Source organism: Lutjanus erythropterus, chromosome 18, assembly GCF_056507025.1.
Source record: "Lutjanus erythropterus isolate fLutEry1 chromosome 18, fLutEry1.hap2, whole genome shotgun sequence".
In the NCBI taxonomy this organism is placed as follows: Eukaryota; Metazoa; Chordata; class Actinopteri; order Lutjaniformes; family Lutjanidae; genus Lutjanus; species Lutjanus erythropterus.
In genome coordinates, this window is record NC_139334.1 from 5,922,461 (window position 1) to 5,944,251 (window position 21,791).

At 41.1% G+C, this 21,791-nt stretch overlaps 1 protein-coding gene across 4 annotated transcripts in view; it reads right to left on the bottom strand.

The window, feature by feature from the left end:
• ldlrap1b (low density lipoprotein receptor adaptor protein 1b) overlaps positions 1–15,201 on the bottom strand; it is a 41,747-nt gene extending 26,546 nt beyond the window's left edge. The window contains exon 1 of one of the 4 annotated variants that reach the window (XM_084742283.1): positions 14,925–15,201. In XM_084742283.1, coding sequence (XP_084598409.1) covers positions 14,925–15,009 — 85 coding nt within the window. In that variant the 5' untranslated portion in view covers positions 15,010–15,201. The remainder of the gene's footprint in view (positions 1–14,924) is intronic. The other 3 variants (XM_084742281.1, XM_084742280.1, XM_084742279.1) reach the window with 3 other exon arrangements.
• Positions 15,202–21,791: the final 6,590 nt, after the last annotated feature.

Genomic DNA, 21,791 nt, shown 5'->3' on the forward strand with positions numbered 1-21,791 from the left:
AGCTTTATTCAAAAACTGACACAATGGCAGTCAAATTGAACAAAAATAGCTCTGTTTCGTAGCTATTTTTAGAATGGTGCATATACCCGGAGTGCTGCTTTGTATGGAAGAATAATCCATTTTCATATTGGTCACATTTGCATTTACACAACCAACCCCCCACCCAACACCACCAGCGGCAGCAGCAGCAGCCCCCTCCATGGCAGCTCTCTGCAGCTGCGGTGCTGATTAGAGCAAACTTCAAAGGCTTCTCGGCTACGCTGGAGCTCTGGCTGGTCAGTGAGCACTGCTCTCGCCCGGGTGACACTGCCTGTAAATGAGCCAGAGAGAGCAGGCAGCGGAGCACTGATGTTTGCTGAGTGGAGGGGGACGGGATAGCAGGTAGAGAGGCCTGAGCTGCTGCCAACATTAGTGAGTGTTAAAATGTGCAAAGGAGGTTTGTTTAACCAATCACCTTCAAAGAATAATGTGGATAATGAATCAGCAGGGTTCATTCAGTCTTCACAAGGCCAGGTACCTGCACCCTGGACCTCTGGAAAACTTTTTACAGCCGCCCTGCTCACCACCTCTAAAAACACACATGCCATTACATAAATATCAACCACACCACAAAACAAACACTGACGCCAGGCAAGGGAAATATGTGTAACGAGAAAAGACTCAGTGAGGAGGAACAACACAAATATCTGCTGGCTGACCGCCAATGATGGGGGATTGAAAAATAAGAATTCCCAGCATCTGTCAACATCAGATTAACTTCCATATGAGACTCTTCTTGACGATGGGTTTTCTAAATAAAGAAACATTAAAGCCCTCAAACACAACAGTGACAATCTCCTTTGCTGTGTTGTTGGGTTTTTGCAGGAAAAAAAAACTAACAAAAAAATTTGTCCCGAAACGAAAATCCTCCCTAAAACACAATTCATATACAATGGTGTGAGTACTTTACATAACGTTGATCATACAGTACAATCAGTATTCATGAACATGTAGGGCTGCCCCCCTGAAAGTTGAATATTCAAATCATCAGTCTGAGACCCCTCAGTCGACTGAGGATCTGATGAAAGACGGGGCCACGAATGGTTGATAAAGAAGTTTCAGCTCTTGCTTTTTAGCTGCATCACTGTACACAGAGCAATGCAACAGCATAGCAGGCTGTTAACTTTACAAATCGAGTCATGACATCACCACAAGCGACAAAACTAGAAGAAGGGTGATAAAAACTGCGTGTGACACACTGTCAGCCACTTCAGTGCACTGTGGGACAAGCAGGCCAGGTGATGTGCTACAGTGGCTAACAGCAACCCAGGAGAGATGCTCAATGATACCTGGACTAACAGCAGAATGCACACTTTTACTTTCTCCACTTTCTTTCACCACTTGTTTCAACAAGGACACCTTCAGAGCTGACTTGTCTGAACTTGGGATAGACAACAGTCTCAGCATGTATTTTGCCAACTTGAACATTTGATCCGGATGGTCATGCTGGCAGCAAGCAGGCCACTCCTGATACGGTCACCATTTCCCATCATCCCCAGTAAGTGCTGCTTGACAAACAATTTTGTATTTTATTGGTTTATTGGTATTAAGTTAAACTATCCATAATTACACACTTCATGTGCACATTTTGTCGTGATAACCCTCGGTGTAGCAGTGCGCCATACTCTTAGCTCTGACATAAAAACTCACTGGCAGCCATTCATTGAGGCGTAATCAGCCTGTAATCACACAGCCAGTGTGAAGTCCACTCTGCCAGTCAGACGGAAACCTGCTCCCATCCCTCTGTCTCCCCGTCTCAGACAAGTCTCAACACTCCGCTGCTGGCAAGACTCGGCCAGGAGCAGAGACGAGGAACAACGACAGCACATGCAGCTATTTCCTCATTCTGCAGCTCACCTCACCTGAACTGCACTACAAGTCTACAAAACTTCAAAATTTCTATATCACATTGTCAACTGAGTAGAGTGCAAAAAGAACATCAGACTTCTGGATCAAATGTTCACGTAAATGAGTGTGATTAGAAGTCATTACAGCAATGAGGTTTCTTCACAATGAATGTGTCTTGTGGCATTGTAGTCTGCATGTGAATGTGAGCATGTGTTCAAGTTCCTGAAACCTGTGGTATTTCAACGCAATTACCATTTGAAGCAAAGAGGTTTGCACATCAATTAAAAAACAGGAAGGAGTTATCCAAGACTCGGCTTATGCCAACTACCACCTGTCCCCATTACTTATGTTTTGCTAGACTTTTCTCTGATATGAAAATGAACACTGCTATCCCAAGGAGTAGCCAGAAGTTACAGAATTCAGGCAGGTTATTGGAATTGCAAGGTTTATTGAGCCTGTGAGCAGAAACCAAGACAGAGAGTCTGTCTGTTGTCTGAGAGCACTATCCATCTAACCAGGATGTGGTCATCAGACTCCTCCGGTGGTTACACAAGACTTTTGCGGGAGAAATCACACTAGAAAACAGCCTTAACCTCTTCTTTAAGATCCAATCATTTGAGTCTATTCATAAGCCAGGACTTTTCATGAAGTTTTAATGACGCTAAAACTACAGAGGCAGTTGGGCCCTTTTGATGCAACAAGAGATCTGGAGAGGCAAGACGGCACAGAGGTCTCTGGGAATTATAATCAAAGGGATTTGAGGGCTGAGGCTGTGCAGAAGAAGAGCATGAGAAGGGGGAGGTGGATGTAGATGTGGTGGGTATTTTTGGTTAAAGACAACATAGAGGAAATGAAGCAGGCGATTTGGATGAGGGAGGGTCAAAGAGGATCGCTATCGCTTTCCCTGTCAACAACCAGCGACGTTGACAGTAATGAGGAAGGGAGATCTGCTCTTTCTGGCCTTGCCTCTGCAAGAAGGGAAGGCAACAGACAAACAGGCATAAGATGGGCAGAGGCAGTGAGACATTCATGACTGAAACGCAAGTGGATAAAAGAGAAAAAGAAAGTGAGGTGATCTGGGAATAAAAATAACATGCCAGGAAAATATGCAAACGAAGGCAGCGAGTCAAAATTCCCACCATAAATTCACATGCGTACACACAACAAATCTAATGGACAATTAGGGGGATGCAACAGTTTAATCACCGTGGAAACAGCGAGAGCACTCTGCTATGTTGTCAGTGCAGGCTAAATAATGTAGTTGATACTCTGGGGCTGGCAGAGAGGGAGTTGTGCGTGCAGTGACACAGGCATGAAAACACAAATCACCACAGTATCATCCTGACAACTCCTGCAATCTAGTTTGCTTCCAGCCAACATTAACTGTGTCTACTTGCTTGATTACTGATAAAGGCGCATCTCTGAATACAAGCTTTGACTGACCAACAACTGATGTCAGATAAAATGAATTAAAGATAAAAAATGTCCACTCTTCCCACAGGCAGTGAAACATTTCTTAACCAAAAACCACTTCAAAGCTGAGCAGGTGACATAACTTTGGTGTGACTGAGTCAGAGTTACTGTGAGTTTCATCAAACAGCAGGAGTTAATGTTCTCGCAGTATCTGGGAAAATCCTTTTACATCCTTGTTATTGACATCACATTATTCGACAAGCGACACCAGATTGTATCAGTAAAGCTGTGAGAACATGAGTAAGCCTGGGTTACAGCAGTTACATATTCATCACAGTCTGTCATGAATGATTATTTTGGGATTGTAGGGAAGAAAAGGCTCCTTGCCTAGAGCAAGTAAAATGCCATGTCAGGCTAGTAAATATAGCAACTCACTGAACTCAACTCACTCAGCTATTAAACAATTTTGATTATCGATTCATCATTAAAGCAATTTTTGATGCACAAATTAAAGAAATTGACATTTTCACCCTTTTAAAAATGGAGATTTCCTCTTTATCATATTTAACTTAATAGCTTTGGGTTTTGGACTGACAAAAGAACAGTTATCTTTAGTCTTTGTTTTCGATAAACACTAATAAAAAAAGGACAAATCATACAGAGAGCAAGAACATTTTTGACCAACTTGCCTGACTAAGGACACTTGGGGTCAACAGTCAGAGCCCCACTGCCACCACCACTCCACAGCTCCAGCAGGCTCCACGAGTTGAGCCTGCTGCATCAACAGTTTCTCCTTTGTTGAGCTTTGAAAGGAGCTTCTGAGCGCTAAGAGCTCTCCGCATGGTGTCGCATTGGCGTCAGTGAATGAGCGAGAGGGGAGAGTCCCAGCACATTCATCCGAGCCCTCTGGATAGCAAAACTGTGAATGACTCATTGTTATTGGTCTGGCTGGACACACGCCTGCCCACCTGCATACCTTCTCCTCAGCGAGATGGGAACTGAATAAATCTCCACTGGGGCTCCACTTTGGCTGCCAAACTGTGAAACCAGCACCAAAAACAGGCAAATAACTGGGTGTCAATTTTTGCTTTGGTGGAGATGTGCGTCACCCTGGGATACTGGGAAAAGGTGTGTCTTCCTCTCAGAGGATCAGTATTTAACTAGTATTGACAGAGGTAACACTATCTGTTCACCACCAGTAGAAACACGTTATTTAGTGCAAAGGTGACGCTCACTGATGTGTTTTTAATAGTTTTTGGATGACAGTGGAAGTCTGTGGCACAGACAAATACCATGTATCAGGCTTTGGATGAACATACAACACATGATCCTTTGTTTCTTGAGCTCTTTACAAGGAATTTGTTGACAAGATAATATATAAAATACTACCAGACTTGTGCTCCAAGAAGAGCTGCAACGATCAATGATTAGTTGATTAGTTGTCACCAATTAATTATGTCATTTTTGTAAGGTCCAGTGTGTAAAACTTACAGGGATTTATAGGCAGAATATGGCAACACGATCCTTACAGAAGAACAAGAAACACAAAAGGTGGACTATAAAGCAATAAAACTTTAGGGGTGAATTGAAGCAATAGTTAAAGTGGGTAGACACATCTAAGGACTAATGTACTGTATTGTGTGCCACCAGTTTCCTCAACTAGTCAAGCAGTCTGGCTCGTTTTTAATATGAAACATCGCCTTCAGGAAACACATCACAATTAATGGGAAAAGTGGACAACACAAATGTCACAGCTAAGGAAGGCTGTGTTAGGCCCCATTAAATTGTGTTTTCTGTTTTTACAGAAATTTTACATTTGGGCCTCCAAAAATGTATGTTGGCTATAAATATTAGAGTCTATCTCTGAATAGGGAGATTTTTATTGGTATCCCAGTTGGTAAAGCATATATGCCCAATGTCCTCTACAGCTGCTGTGGGTTCTACTTTAGCCTGCAGGCTGCATGTCGTCCTCCACTCTCTCTCCCCCTTTCCTCTCCCCCTTTCCTCTCCCAACTTAAGATGTCCTATGAAAAATAAATGTATAAAAGACTCAAATAAATATTTTTTAAAAGTATGTTTTCATAAATGAATGTCTTCTAAAATGAAAATCCTGGGTTGTAGACAAAACGAGCCACTTGAATACGCCACCTTGGGCTCTGGGAAACAACAGTCAACAATTTTTCACCATTTTCTGACATTTCACGGACTAAAGAACTAATCAATTACACAAAATTATCTACATATTACTTGATAACAACAAAAATCATTATTTACAATTCTAGGTTTAAGATGAAACAACCTCTGAAAACACACAGATTGTCTAAAACATTAATTGTTTCCAGTGGCTGCAATATATATAGCTCAGTTGTGATCAATCATGAATGTTGAATTTTGTGCATATATTCTCAGCAATTTGTGGCCACAGCTGACCCAGGCCTGTGGTGAGATGACCTCCTCTTATCTCACGATGACAGGACACGTGCAGAAAAGACCTCTTCCAGCATTATTAGATTCCAATCAGGACACTTTGGGCTAATTTAGAAACTGCCGACTCAGATGAGGAAAGATGCCTGGAGGGATACATAGAGACACAGCAGTGCAAAACTTGTTGAGAGAGAAAGAGCCTTGGACAACCTCTAACTATGCCATAAAAAGTTAAGTCCTACATCTCTATTACAGTTTATCTTCTGTGGTTAAGTCTCATACCATGTTCTGTACTGCACGTATGTATGCTTATACGTATGCTCTATTCAGGCTGTTGATTTCAGTGCAGGTCAGGGTCGAGCACCATCATAATTACATCTTGAAAAGAGCCAAAGAGCCATTCCAGAAGGAGGCTAAACTAGAGCATTGTTAGGAAGAGAAAGGCTAGTGTTAGTCAGGGAAAGGGGAAAAGTGTGTTACTACACATGGGGCGATTGCCACTGTCTGTTCCTGCCTGGTACAAAGACTGATCCAGTACTATTGTTCCCCCTCTTAACTTAAGCAGCTGTGGAAAAGATACAGGAAATGTTTTACATTTTATCGGAAAAACACAGGTCAAAGTGTCTCTGTACACAAATACACCAACAGCATTAACTCCAAATGACCACACAGACATAAACTACAGGCCAGTTCACTAAATAAGCAATTGATATAACGTAAGTAAGATGAACAGTCAGCAGGGATTCTTTCTGCCCAGCAGCATGTGACCTCTTTTGTCTTTGTCCTTGGACTCCAAGGTGCTTCTTTAATTTCATCTTCTACACCAGCAGGCTTATGATATTCTTAAATATCTGTGCTGGACCAATTTCCAATATTACAAAAGGAAGTGTTGCATGACAGTGTAGCTATCAGTATTTAATTTGATGACCATCCAAAAACAATTCTGGTTGGGTGAAGGAAAGGATTTACAGAGGATAAAAGTCTTATAGTCCATGGTTTAAGTCGTAACATTGAGACACGTGTTTTTCAGTATCGGTTAAATCCACTCAAAGAAGGAAAGTGAGAGAGGGAGAGGGAAGAGAAATGAGTGGTCATGCCAGTCAGGGATTACAGCTGATGACCAGCTGAGGCCAGAATGTACTCTCAACGAGAAGCAGGGTTATGAAACTGATCCTTAAAGCACCCTGGGTACAGCCACGCTTAGCAGGAGGAGGAGTAGTTTCTTTTGTAACTCAAGTTATAATGACGACTAAGGACACTGGCATTTTTATAAAGTGGGCTGAGTGCATATTCTAGTCTATGAATATAAATAACATACTTGCACATAATATTAACATGTAAACTGGGGGATGGTACATACATACATACATACATACATACACACAACATACAAGCCACTGATGAGTGAAATGAACATAATTGTTCACTTGCTGCCAAATATATCACACCCCTCGACAGGTGCCATTGTAACAAGATGATCGGTCAGTTCTTCAAGTTGTTGTGTTGGAGGCAGGAAGAACGGGTAAGTATGAGCGAATTTGACAGGGGACAAATTGTGATGGTTAGATGACTGGGTCAGAGCATCTTAAAAAGGGCTGCTCTTGGGGGTGTTCCAAATATACAGAGGTGAGGACCTACTAAAAGTGGTCCAATGAAGGACAACCAGTGACCCGTTGACAGGGTTATGGGATCCCAAGACTCACTGATGTGCATGGGGAGTGAGTAGTACTGTAGATCAAATAGCTGAAAAGGGTCATGCTGACTATTATAGAAAGGTGTCAGAACACACAGTACATTGCAGACTGCTGCGTATGGAGCTGCCCGCAGTCCAAGCAGAGTGCCCATCATGACCAGTCCCCCACTGAAAACACCTGCAGTGAGCACCAGAACCGGACCAAGCATTGTTTTGGTTGACAAGGTGTTGACTTGGCCTCCAAATTCTACAGATCTCAATCTAATTGAGGATCTGTGGGATGTGGTGGAACAAACAAGTCCAATCCATGGACTCCATGGACATCTATTATTGTTTCTTTATATAACTATACAAAAAGTTATGAATACATTCAAAATTCACTTATTTTGTACAAACTAATTTACCAATGCAAATTCTACAGACCATAAAAAAATCCTCTAAACACCTTCCATCGAATTGAAACCCAGTTTTCGCCATTCACACAGTTGCCAGATAGTAGGAATTACTATTACTTTCCCAACCAGACTTGTGGTCGACCCAATAAAGCACCAAAACAGAGACAGTTGACCAACACTGGTGGCATAATGCACAACCAATGCACAAAATGCCTGATACCAGCTTTTCAAATATGAAGGATTTGCTGCTTTTCTCTGGTAAATACATTAGTAAACTAAAGATTTTTGGGTTTTAGACTGTCAGACAACAGCGACAACACACCAGAATGGGACTCTACCTGGACCCAATTAAACTTTATATAATCTGGGCCAACTCAAGTCCAGGCTCAGTTTCTACTTACTATTAGAATTGAGAGGACACACGAGGACCTCTACGTCAAATCAGTACAACAAAAACTGCATAAAATTAATAATAAGCATTCAAATAAATCATTCCTTTGTTTGACTGTTTGATTCATTGTTTAGTCACATATTGCCCCAAGGCCTGATGAAATTCCTTTTTCTTCAACCAGTCAGTGTTTGACACACAGGAACACAGATTTGCACAATGTGTCCCTGAGATTTTGGAGTTGTGCATGTCAGCTTCTCTGCAAATCTCCCCTCGGCATCTTTATTCCAATATGTTTATGTGCTTCTTTGCAGACATGTTTCAACTTGTAATTTTGGCACATGTTAAGAAAGACAGATCAATAGGCGGTAAAGGAATCTTCCATTAATAAACAAAAAAAAGGGTAAAGGGTGTGTCATGTGAGGTTTCATAAGATTTCACTGCCACTAGCACCACACAATGGTAATTTTCTCCAGCCCATAGCTCACAGACTTGCAGTTTGAGAGCGGGGCAAAAAAGAGAGCAAGTCTTACCTGAATTACATGCTCACCAGAGTGGAGGTAGGGAAAGAACAGGTTGTGTCATCAGCTATTTGAGTTTCATTCTTGTCAACTGACCAATCCCCCCAAAAACATCCAAAAACCACCTCAGCTTGCCTGACACGTTTGAGAAAAGGAAGGTTTTCACTACTCTGGGACAATACCATCTTGCTCATGCTTTACGAGCTGCAGAGGAATGCTCTTAACATGCCTGCAGCAGTAGTATCATAATATTAACTGCCTTGCTCAGAACAGATTAAAAAGGAGGGAGTTGTAACTGTTGGGGCAACTGAATGACCATCAGCATAACCACTTCAGTGGGATTTGTAGACTTTCCCCTTGCTGTAAAAGTCTCAGATGGTGTTTATTTAGTCACCAAGTTCTCCTCCTGTCCTGACAATGAAGCTTAAGAACTACCACACTGACCATATGTCTACACATATGGCTGAAGGAGATTACATCAATTATTTCTCACCAGGAAGGTGAACTGGTTAGCCACTGAGCTTCCTGCCCAGACTTCCCTTCTGGCTTCACAGAATGGTTTAGTCTTTTCAGAGTTATGCTCAATGTGACAAAGATGCCCAATTTCATTTCATTTCATAGGAAAAAATTAAACAATCTTAGGGGGACTTGGTTTTCTAATTTTGCTTGTGGAGTTTTTGTTGTTGATGTTTTTTGGTGCCAACACAGAAAAGGAAATGATGTTTACTTTGAAATAACAACACATGAGAACAGATGTGCATTTCTGTAATCATAGGCAACTAAACACAATATAGCAGAGTGAATAACAGATGCAAACAAATTGGCTTTTGCTTCACAAATTCATCATACTGCAATTTACTGCTCAACTTAGCCTGTGCCAGTTACTGGTGTAATGATCATGTTTTAAGTATCCTATTTTCCCTGCTGCGTCAGCTGAAACAAGAGAAAGTCAAACATTCATTTCCCTACCAGATTAAAAATCATCCTGTCAGAGGAACAGTGACAAAGCAAGCATGATTGTGCAGTCCTGTCCACAAACACATTCACACGTGACTTCATACACTATCTCCACACAGAGAAGCAGCTTACACATACAGACGATCTAACGGGGCTATAAATCAGTGAGGATTTTACAACTCCATAAAGGAATCCTGCAGGAAGCAATCTCCATTACAGCCAGGCAATCCCATGTTGGATGACTTTGTGCAGGGGACACAGCTCTCTGACTGGCCAGGGCAGGGCCAGAGGCGCAGCGTTGTTGAAATGAAAGGTAATTAAGGCCTACTTTTTCTGTCATTAACCTTTAGGCCATTTAAATTAGGGATGCACGATCATATTGGCAAGTCTGTCCTCCACTCTCTTTCTATCCATCTCTATCTCTCTTTTTGTGTGGCCTGTCCTCTTCCAGGTCTTCATGGTGGAGAGGAGGGCACATGCTTCAGGTTCTGCTGGCAACACCTGAAGTTGCTCAATGGGGGGGTGGGGTGGGGGGGGGGGTGGGGGGGGTGTTAATTAACTTTTGGTTTAAAGTATGAATGAGTAGATAAGAGTTGAAAAGAATGAAAATATTTTGAAAAAAGGGAAAAGCCCAAAAACCACAATAGTAGTTTTCTTATTTTGTGCAGTGAATGTGTCTATTTTGAAAAGCATTGTATTTTATGCCTGCATCTGACAGTGGGCCATCATGATAACAGCATGCATAGGCTCATAATGTGTTAAATCCACTACAAGTGATGTTAATCGGGTGGGGAAAAAACATGTGCATATATTAGTATTGGCAATCGGTAAAAATTAGTTGGAAAATAAACATATCGTCAAAAACCTTGTATGGTGCATCCCTAATTTTAAGTAAGCTACAGATGTATTATTTAACACCAAGTCCAACTTCACAACTTCCCGTCACAGTATCTGAATAATGTACAAAATGCAAATTAGTCAACAGCTACACCAACTACCATCTCCGGTGTCAGCATCAACAACACTGGCTCACACAGTGAGGTGTTAAAATACGATGCAGTCCAAATATGGTTTAAGAACATATGCACTCCTCATTAGCCATCTGCATGGGTTGACTGACATCTTGATACGTAGCTGCTTCAATATTGACAATCCCACAGAAGTCAGCTCCTCAACTGGGAACGTGGGAGGAATCTGTCTCTCTTCAATGCAGACAGGGATTTTCTGCCTCCCACACTTTTCAGACTGGTTAAGAAAAACACAAGGACTTCATGACCTAAAAAGATGGTTGACGTTACATACCAATTTTCAACCCTCAAATTGGGAACTATTTGGATGTAATGGGAGGGCATTGTGAATAAACATTTTGTCAGCTCAGCAGACTGCTGAAAAGCAACTGAGCTGTTTAAAACCTTGCAGGAAATGACATAACTGACACATTTGTGCCCGTGCAGAGGCACAAGGCTGCAAAAGCAGGGGAAATGTCAGCCTACTTTAAATGTTGACATGCAGGGTTCATTAAAGAGATACAGGGCAGTTTTATGAAAACAATGCTGGGACCTGTTATGATCCAACACTCACGGTGGGAGAAAAGGAATGCAGAGTTGATGGATGCCAAAGAAGTGAAAAGGCAGCTTTGACAAGGCCAAGCCTTCACACTGGAGGGAGAGACAATCTTTCTGGAGACATGTCATGTAGCAAAAATTTACCTCAAATTATGGACCTGTCTAAATCTAGAAGCAGTGCATTTTTATGCCAACACAACCCAAGCCAGAAAGCACACAATTAAAGGGCTAGTTCAGATTACTTGATGTGGGATTGCATGAGGTACTTATCGATAGTCAGTGTTTCAGCTACAGTAGAAGCTACTTGATGACGCTTTAGTTAGCATTTTCCAACGGGAAACCACCGTTATACAAGCCAAATAATGCCGTCTCCACACCAACCAAACTCCACATGCATTTTACTTTGCAGAAAAAATAAGTTGCTGCTGCCCAATCTGTTAGTCTGTTTGCGTTATTGTGTGACTAAAGGATTGTTGACATTCACAAGAAGTCCCACAATAACACAAACAAACTAACAAGTTGAAGCAGCAGTAAGTCCTGTGTTCTGCAAGGTAAAATTTGGAGAGAGTGCCATTTGGCTTGTATAACAGCGGTTTCCCATCAGAAAAGGCTCTCTAACGGCAGAGTGAGGTGAGGAAGTCATTCTGAATATACCGTACACTTTCTGGGTAAACCTTTTTAGACCAGTATATTGCTTAACTTCCATGCTGGGGCCCTTTCTTTCTTCTTTTACTAGGAACAAGGCAACCTACTAAACCTAATACACTGGTTATAGACCTCACAACCCTACTTCAAATAACTATGCCTATAAAAGAATTACAACAATTTTTGTGGGCTATACATTACAGCTATATCTGGATACCTCTCATACAAAATCACAGGGTCCACCTGGGAGTAAAAGCTTACAAACTCTACAAGATGAAACAAGTTGCCTTCTTATTCATGACTTTGCAGTTCACTGGTGCTTTCTGAAGACACAGTTAAGCCTATAATTATAACAACAGACTGAAAGAAAAGAGGATGATGAACAGTTATTTGATCACAGACAAAACAGGAAGACTCCACTGAATAAGTAATGTGGGTGATAAAATGTTGTGATAAATATAAAATGACTGACAGGACCAGCTCCTCTCCGCTTGACTGTCTTCTCTGTGATGGCAACGGCAGCAGGGAGGGAGGAGCAGGAGGATGTGACTTTTGCCACAGATTGGATGTAAAGTCATGGCAAAGCTTCACCATTAGCCTGAGCTGCCAGCATTTAGGGATTGATTGGCCATTAGCCCTCTGTGACCACCAGTGGCCGCGTGGATGTGGAGGCATCGTGCGGATTGTGCATCACTCCCACCCCCCGGAGAGGAGCAGACCAAAACAAAGGCATCGATTGCACTGTCTGGCACGTGTCACATCTTGCTGCCAAATGCTCTATTGTCTATGAAATAAAAAAGGGAGGGGTGGAGAGGCATGGGAGTAGGGGACATTGCCCCTTTGTGTAAGCAAACATAAAAGGGTCTAGGCAGCTCAGCCTGAATGTAAAAGCCATGTTAGCATAGACAGTGTGACCATGCTCAGCTCCCTGATTGTACACACTGGAGTAGGGCTGGGCAATATGGCTTATAAATAATAGATATATTCAATAGAGCTGCATCTATCAGTCGATAAATCAATTAGTCAATTGAAAGAAAATTAGTTGCCACCTATTTAGATAATCTATTACTCATTTCAGTCTTTTTTCAAGTAAGAATGTCAAATATTTGCTGGTTCCACCTTCTTAACTGTAAGGTTTTGGCGATTTTCTATACCATTTATGATAGTGTATTAAGAGTCTTTGGGTTTTGGACCTCTGGTTGGACATAAGAAGAAATCTGAAGAATCACAATGGGCTCTGAGAAATTATGATGAGCATTTTTTCAGTTTTTCTATGCCAATTTTTGATATTTTATAGACTAAATGATTAATCATGAAAACCGATTAATTGATAATGAATAATTGTTAGTTGCAGCCCTAGGTTTTAAGCCATTCCATTACAGACAGTATGCACAATGGTATAAGGGTTGAAAATTATGTGCACATTCTTTAAATACGCGTTTTGTCCTCATTCTAAAACAATTTGGACCACATATTAGTTATGTGAAACATTAATGAAGCACAAACAAGTTAAAATAACAGATTAATAAAACAATTAGGCCTTCAGTTGAAATGGCTGCTCTTGTTTGCCTGTCCTTATTCAACATATGGTGCCATCAAAACAATGTCAAATGGGGCATTGTCCATTAATATGTTTTTAACCTATTAGAACTTTTAATGGAAATTAATTGACTAATGATTCACATGCTCAATATACACTTTTCCTCTAACATAACATAGTTAGCACTGGGTCATATGGTCAAAATCAAATATCACAATAATATTTTAAGCAAATACCTCAATACTGTGTATACTGTAGGGGTACCTATTGGTGCTTGCGCAAAATATATACACAATACATTTTTTTTGATAAATAATCACCATTAAGGTTGATATAACGACCAAGCAGGTAAGAGAACAGCTAAAACAGACTGATAAGTTAAAAAATACATCACTTCACTGTAATGCAACCTTTAAAACCAGGAAAGAAACACATCAGCTATGCCATATCACGATATAACAATACCCCAAATCTAAGATGATACCTAGTCTCATATTACAGTGTTGATATGATATTGATAATATTGGCCAGCCCTACATAAAAAGGTCTAGGCAGCTCAGCCTGCATGTGAAAGCCATGCTAGCACAGTCAGAGTGATCATGCTCAGCTGCCTGATTGTACACATTGGAAGGTGCTGAAGCCAGTCATCATACGGAAAATCCAATATATAACACAGGGTGGCTTTCATGATAATTAACCTCCTAATACGAGCCTGGCACCAGTATGAACTAGACTCCTCTATACGATTTAGACTCTGCAACCACTCCTTCCATATACAGCCTCTCTTTTTCTTTTTTTTTTTTTGTGTCACATTGTGTATCGCCTAGCAACAGTGCGTTGCTAGGATTGTACAGCCTTGCCAGGAAAGACGACCACTCATCTCCTCATGCCTTTTCACTCCTGTGACTCCCCTGCGCCCTTCTCCAGTCACAGATCAGTGTTTCAGCTCCCCGCCGAGCTTCTGTTGTTGCTACATGTCTAAACGGTGTCAGTCAGTCAGTGGGCACAGTGACGTGGCGGACAGACAGACAGACGACAGCAGCAGCAGCAGCAGCATTTCACAGCACTGACTCTCAAACTTTTGTCGTGACGTGTGGTCGCCTCGGGTCGGCGTGACTAAAAACAAGTCGCTCATAAGACTTATAAAACATGCGGAGAACCAGTTTGGAAGCTGAACTTGCTACAAAAGCCTCAGCAGGAGTCAGTTTACGAGCTGGTGTCAGTTTGAGTGTCAAGTTCAACAGCATGCCCACACATAACCGACTTTAAACACTCCCTCTAATGTTAAACTGCTCGTATTCTGAGTTGCCATGTCCGTCAAATATCCCCCACTTTGACCCCAACAACTGTAGCCGACGAGTTGTAAAGTAACGCTAATGTTGAGTACACGCCGGTTGTAATGTTAGCTCACTGTCAAAGCTAGCTTAGCCTTGGTTTAGACAAATTAGCACCAGCTATCGCCGTCACTGTAATGCGTTAAACATCCGAATACTCACTTTTATGTCTGCCCGCACCCCACGACTGTTTGGCGATGCTGGGGCTCCGTATAATTGCCCTTCCAGCGGATTTCAAAGCGTCCATATCGTTAATCCAAAAGTGGGGCAAAGAGCCCGACAAGCGCCGCTTCGTCTCTGTCGAAATACTCCGCTTGGTTTAAAACAGCCCTCTCCCGTCCAAACTTTTTTTCAGCTGTTTTTTCCTCCCCTCCGCACGGTTAGCTTTCAATCGATGGTAGATTATCATGTTCGTCCCCCTGGGCGGCGTTATGTATGTAAATTAACCGGATAATGCGCGTGACGCCCGCTTGTGGGATCACGCGAGTGAGCTTGTTGCAGCAGCTCGCATCCCGGGCGGGCGGTGCTGACTGCTGTTTCTGTTATTCCTGTTAGTACACTACACGGTTCAGTTGTACTCCCAGCCAGTGTCTTTTGTGACAAGTGGTTTGGTAGTCACATCACGGGCTGCGGTGGTTAGACCTCGCATGTTTAATTCAGTCACATGGCTTCTTCTTCTTCTTCTTTATTGAGCTTCTAAATTCATCGTCTATTTAGTGGAAATGTCATGTCATGACCAAGATAGGCTGAAGAGTGAAACTACTTCTATTCAAGTGACTCGCCTTTTTAGGTAGCACTACGAAGGAGATACGTTCACGTTATGTGTCACAGTAAGGAATAACATCTGACACTGTTCAGTACAGATACTGTTAAATATTTTTTTTAATTATGTGAATGTTTTCTGTATGGCAACTTGCTACATGTCATCCTCCACAATGACAAGTTGATACAATGTAAATAAACCTTTCGAGTCAATAAACAAGAAAATGTTCACAATGTTTTCATTATTCTGAAAACAAGCGGCAATGACTTATCTTTAAGTGTACTGGAGACAAAGCAAGTTTTGACCATACGTTTCCTTCAAACTGTAAAGGGTCTCAGGAGAGTTTTGACTCTCACACAATGAATGCTGGGAAACTTAATTTAATGAGTTAAATTATTCTGTACAGTACAATCATTCAACTCATCATTTTAAGTCAAAAGACATGAGTCAGAACAACTGTTTACAAAATCCTGAAAGTAAATACTAGAATTTTTAAATTCAATTAACTTGAATAAATAAAACATGTATTTATAGTTAATGAGAAAACATTAGTCGATTCCACTAAAGTCATGTATGACTTTTTACAGTGTATGATATGATTTTTCGTGAAGTGCATCCTATTTCCTCAGCTGCATGTAACCCCAGCCCACATATTCTGCCCCAGTGCTCTGATGACCCCATCATATGAGTGAACAGCTGCAGGCCATGAAGGCTGTAAAGGGTTCTTCCCTGGAAAAGATGTACTACAACAGAGCAGCATTGTTCAGAATTAAAAGCCAGAGTCCCAGCTGGACATCTGCAGGAGAGGGGTGTCCTGATGAAATAAATATGAAGGTAGGGAGATTAAAATGTCTCATCTCACAGACCTGAGGAGGAAACCCCGCTGACCAGACAAGAGCAATTCATGTCATACTGACCTCTGCGTGATTAATTTTTAATTGAAAATTGATACATGTTTAATGGCTGAAAGGACAAGATGCGGTCAACTACCGACACTTCTGACAGCTGTTACTCCCCTAAGATCAAAATGAGTATTTCTGACCTTTTAAAGCCCTGTTTTCTGCAGAACGTTGAGACTTTTTAGGTGCAAAGAAACAGTAACCAGTTCAGCAAACGGCATCATACCAACAAATAATATTTTTCTGTTTATGCTTGGGTGGAACTTCAATATCTTCGGACATCTACGGACATAGTAGAGTTGCAATGATTACGTTCCGGTCATTTTTAAAGCAAAAATGACAAACATTTGCTGGTTCCAGCTTCTCAAATTTGGGGATTTGCTGCTTTTCTTTGTCATTTATGATTTGGCCTGTTAGCTGGAAATTGTCTCTGGGAAATTTTCATGAGCATTTTCAGCATTTTCATTACATTTTATAGACTAAATGAAGAACATATGTCACTTCACTGATTGTTACACTATACACAACACAAAAATGACAACTACCTAAATAAAAAAACTGTTCATAGAATCATACACTAAACTGATCATACACTGAAGACTTGAATCCCACTCTCCCATGTGAGAGGACTGTGCTTCATCCATTCATCCACTGTAATCTCTCATCTACACAGAATTTGTCACTCTTTATTTATTTCTCATAGCACTGTGAAAACATCATACCATTACAACCTTAGTGGCAAAACATGATGTGTAAGAGATATAGATATATATAATTGTTTTATTGCAGAACTGTTATTTTGTATTGGATCCACTATCAAAACTTTTTATCACACCAATTCAGTTCCTGCATTGAGTTTCACTGAGTTTACATCATCACCCACCAGAAGAATCACTCAGGAGAATGGCTTCCAAAAAATCTTGCAGTACTAGATTTGACTGGAGATGTCAAGCTCACAGACAAGAGTGCAACAGGCTGACACGTCATCAAGGACGTATTGGGCAACACCACCATCTTCAATCTGAAGCTGAGTTAGCAGTGATATAGTACTGTGTTCATTCTGTACAAAAAGGGACTCCAAGAAAGAACTCCAATTATCACCCCCCTCAACGACCCCTCCATACTCACGCAGGTGCATTCCTTTTAAATCAGTGTCTTTGTTGGCAGGTTCACTGAAAGGCTTGAGACAAAGGAGTGCACTCTCTGCTAGTAAATCTGCCACTTATTGAAGCATGCAAGACATATCTTGACTTTTAAAGCAGCAACATGCCTGAGTAATAGTTACAGTAGGTGTGTTTGGGAGGAAAAAAAATCGATGAATTCTGCTGGGAAAGAGAAGAAGGGTTCAACTGCACATGAAGGAGGGCACGTGAGCAGGTTGCCCAGATGATTTTTTCAGTCTGAAGGTGAACCCGAAAGACAAAATACTCATTATTTATTTATTCGTATGGGCAAACATAGTATCAGCCACATGAGCGAATCTTTACACACACTGACCACACCATTTTTAGCGATCACCTGTGAAATCCAGTTAATTTCTCATAATTTTCTCCATATTCCTCATTTTCCTGAAGGAGCGAGTACAGAGGTGGAGGTGAAAAGCGTATTTTCACCATGAAAATTGCTTGTGGACTTTATTAATTGAGTAGGTTAAGAGAGAAACAGGAGAGCTATGCCTGGAATTTCTCGTTTCTCTTCAAACAGCTGGATTTGCTGTAGATTTGTTGGCCTAATGGCGTTGCGAGTACAGCTGTGCCAAATGCAGACTGCTAGAAAAAAGACCTATTATAATCTGTTAATTCCACGTGCTTGACTCTGCCAAACAGCATGGTGCCAAATTGGAACGAGAGCAGCAATAAAATACCGAGGATTGAGTGTAAAACAAATTTATGCCCAACCTAGGTGCCAGTTAATGCAGAGAAAATGAGCGAGGAGCTTTACCCACATTTGTCTCGCTGCACAGGTTAATCAAGCGTGTTTGGGGAAGCCTGGCATGTGACAGAATGCTGAGCAGAGGGCTTCTTTCATGCATTGAAATTCAGTGTCCTTGGTGAAGAGATTCTTTATCTCCCTCCCAAAATTTCCAAGTGCATTACATGAATGAATTATCACTCAAATCAAAACATGTGGCAGCCCATAATTTGCTCCCTTTTATGGTTCCATCACAGACTGAAATCTCAAGCCCCAGAGGTCAGCTGAGCACAGAAGCTCCCTGATGGCGATTACATTTGCAATGTAGATAAAGTGGGGAAAGGTGCGCTTAAATGCTGAGTTTTAACATCAAAGATACCCTCTGGTGTTATTTAAATGTTCCACACTCCCAGCTTCATGCATCTAACAACCCACTGATGCTGGAGAGCTTTGAGCGAGCACCACTAGTCACCATGTTTTTACTAGCTGTGATTAGCAGTTAGCATGAACAAATTATTCATAAATTCCTTTTGTTAGAGCTAAATGGGATTTTTGGGTCATGAATGGAGGGATTTACTGGTTCTTGAGGAGTTAATAACCAGTGTCTGTGTGGACAGAAATTACCACCTTTAACCTATATTATATAGATGGACACTGCCTCCCAGTGGCAAAACAATGATAGTGCACCTACTCTCTAATACCAGATTATAGCCAGATCAAGACTTTTATGAATTCTTTCAAGCTTATTTTATTTATTTTTTTCTTATTGTTTTGAGGAGGCAAATTTCAAATAATTTTACAATATAACCTATATGTAAACATACTATATACAGGATTTATTAGCTGCTGTTTGTAAACACACCAGAAAGATATTTCATCGAACTTCCTAAGTACACAGGAGAAGTTAGCCTTCAGGGATTTCTGTAAAGAAGCACTCTGCCAGAATGATCTCTTGTAACCCAAACCATGAGTAATTTTGATGCCTAAACCTAACCATTTTCATTCTTTTATTTTATACTACATGCAATCGACCTACTCTAGACATTTAACATCGACGCCTTGTTGACCAGGTCACCACTGAGAAAGATTTTATCTCAATGTTGTTTTTATCTGGTTAAATAAAGGTTGAATTAAAACAACAAAATAACCAAACTGCACCAGAAAATTGACAACATTAGGTGCGTTTGAGATGAGCCAGGTCTAAGCAGAATTGATCACTAGTGATGCATACCTGTTAGATTTGTGTCTGACTTGATCTGATATCATGCGCACATGGGCAACAATAACCTCACAAGATCAAGGTGGCCACAGTTTTTAGGACCTAGTCCCAGCAGTTGCTCTCCAACTGCAATCAGTGATCAGGAGTGCACCATTTCTTCAGCTGTGAACATGGTCTGCAAACTACAGGTAGCCTACAGGTAATCTAACAGGATGTTAGTGTCTCTTCCTGTATATTCTCTGAAGTTTGCTGGAAACTGTCAGACTTGACTGCAGCTTTTTGTCTCCATCTTCTGCCCTGGCCACCTGATGCCGTCATGTTTCCAGGCAGGGTGCAATTCATTTTGAATGAACCTAATAACAAAAGTCCTGTTTGACCCATTCATCCACAACAATCTGCTCCCAACATTCATTTTGTTGCTCTTTAAACATCTGATTTCTTAAAGGCCTACTGGCAGAAAGCCCTGAGGGTTAACTTCTCCCAATACACTCAAAAACAGTGGATTCTACATTTCCCATAATGCAACTCAGCATGCCTTCATTAGATCCACCTGCCTACTAAATTCCCACGTCAATCAAACTTCAGTTTGTAAAGCAGGTTTTGTGAGATCAGCACTGACGATGAAGTTCTGAAAAAGAATAAACAGGACTTAGTCCATAAAATCAGTGCAACACCAGTTGGAACAAACTTGCAGTGCTAACAAGCTGTTTTTGGAATATCTTGACATGTGGTTGGAGTAACAGCAACAGAGAAAAGTCAATTTGCAAGAAAAAAATGTTTATTCCTTGTAAACCTCACAGAGCGAGAGCACAGCCAAGGTCAGACCTGGGGAGAAACAGAGCAGTGACTGTGGGCATAGAAAACAAAAAACAAACAAAACACTTTCTCTATACTTTCAACAATCAGTTGACCAAACAACTGACTAAACTGTAATTTTCACAACATTTTTTTTTCTCCAGGAGCCAGCAATCTGAGCAAAAAAAGCATCTCCTTTAACAGTAGGTGAAAACCACACGCACAATAATGACCATTTCAGATGATGGTGAAACCCCATCGGACTCAAGCGATTTTTCTCCCTGCAGGAAAATAATGATAATACCAGAAACAGGAGTAAGGAAAACTGCTTCAAACAGCCACTTGCCCAACAGCTGCAAATACTGTAACATTCACAAAAAGAAACTCGATTTTTCTAGTCCCTTACTTTTAACTACACGGTCTACTACAAACAGGAGACCACTTTCTTTACCTGCTTTAACAGAAACTTCCATTAAGTGATATTCAACTGGATATTTTGACAAACATGTCTGCCAATGTATCTGCAGTACATTCTTACACATTACTAGAGAAACAAAGCATTCCAGTCTTGGCACACGAACTGAAGTGGAGAATTCATTAAATTAAATTATTTTAACTGCTATATTAAAGTTGGCATTTCCAAAGCTTTGTTTACATTGCACAGTCCATCTTTTACAGTTTTCCCTTTCAAACAGCATTGAGTTTTCTACAGTGCAACTTTTAAATTGAAAATCAAAAAGAAAAAAGGGGGCAGCGGCTAAACTGAGAGGATTTGGGGGGTTTAACAGCAGTAGAGATGAGCTTCTGTGAGTGTGACAGGCTGGAGACCTGTGTGCAGTAGACTCTGTGGTGGATAACATCATGTCAACAAACTGAAAACAGGCAAATAGGAGTAAAATAAAAAGTCCAATTTATCTGCAGCAGGGACAAAGCTGCCCTTGAGATGACACATTGGTCCAGCCTCCCTAACAGTTGGGAAAACAGTAGGGAGTCCAAAAACCAGATCAGCGTCCGAAGGCAACTTTGTCCCACTTCACTAGGCGAGGTCAAATTCTTGTCCTTTCCAGCTTAGCCAGATGCTTCACCACTAATTCAGAAGGGTTGGGCCATATCTCATCATCAAACTCACTCTGTCCTCAACTCAAGGCACTGTGATCGTGACAACTGATGAAAGACTTGCAGAGTACTGGGAAGCTGCACTCTTTCTTCAACTCAGAAACCCATTAGGAGCTGCTTGGGTTTACTAATTTTTGTTTAAGGTCTATGTTTCTGCTTAACAACACAAGATGTTTTCCAACTTGTTGCAATCAACACTTTCAGCCTGTTGAAATCAACACTTGAATCATAAACAGCGAACACATAGAACCACACAATACACTTTAAAAACTATTTACCACCAAACCCCAAAGCAGCTCAAAGCAGGAATGATTTGGCATCTTTAA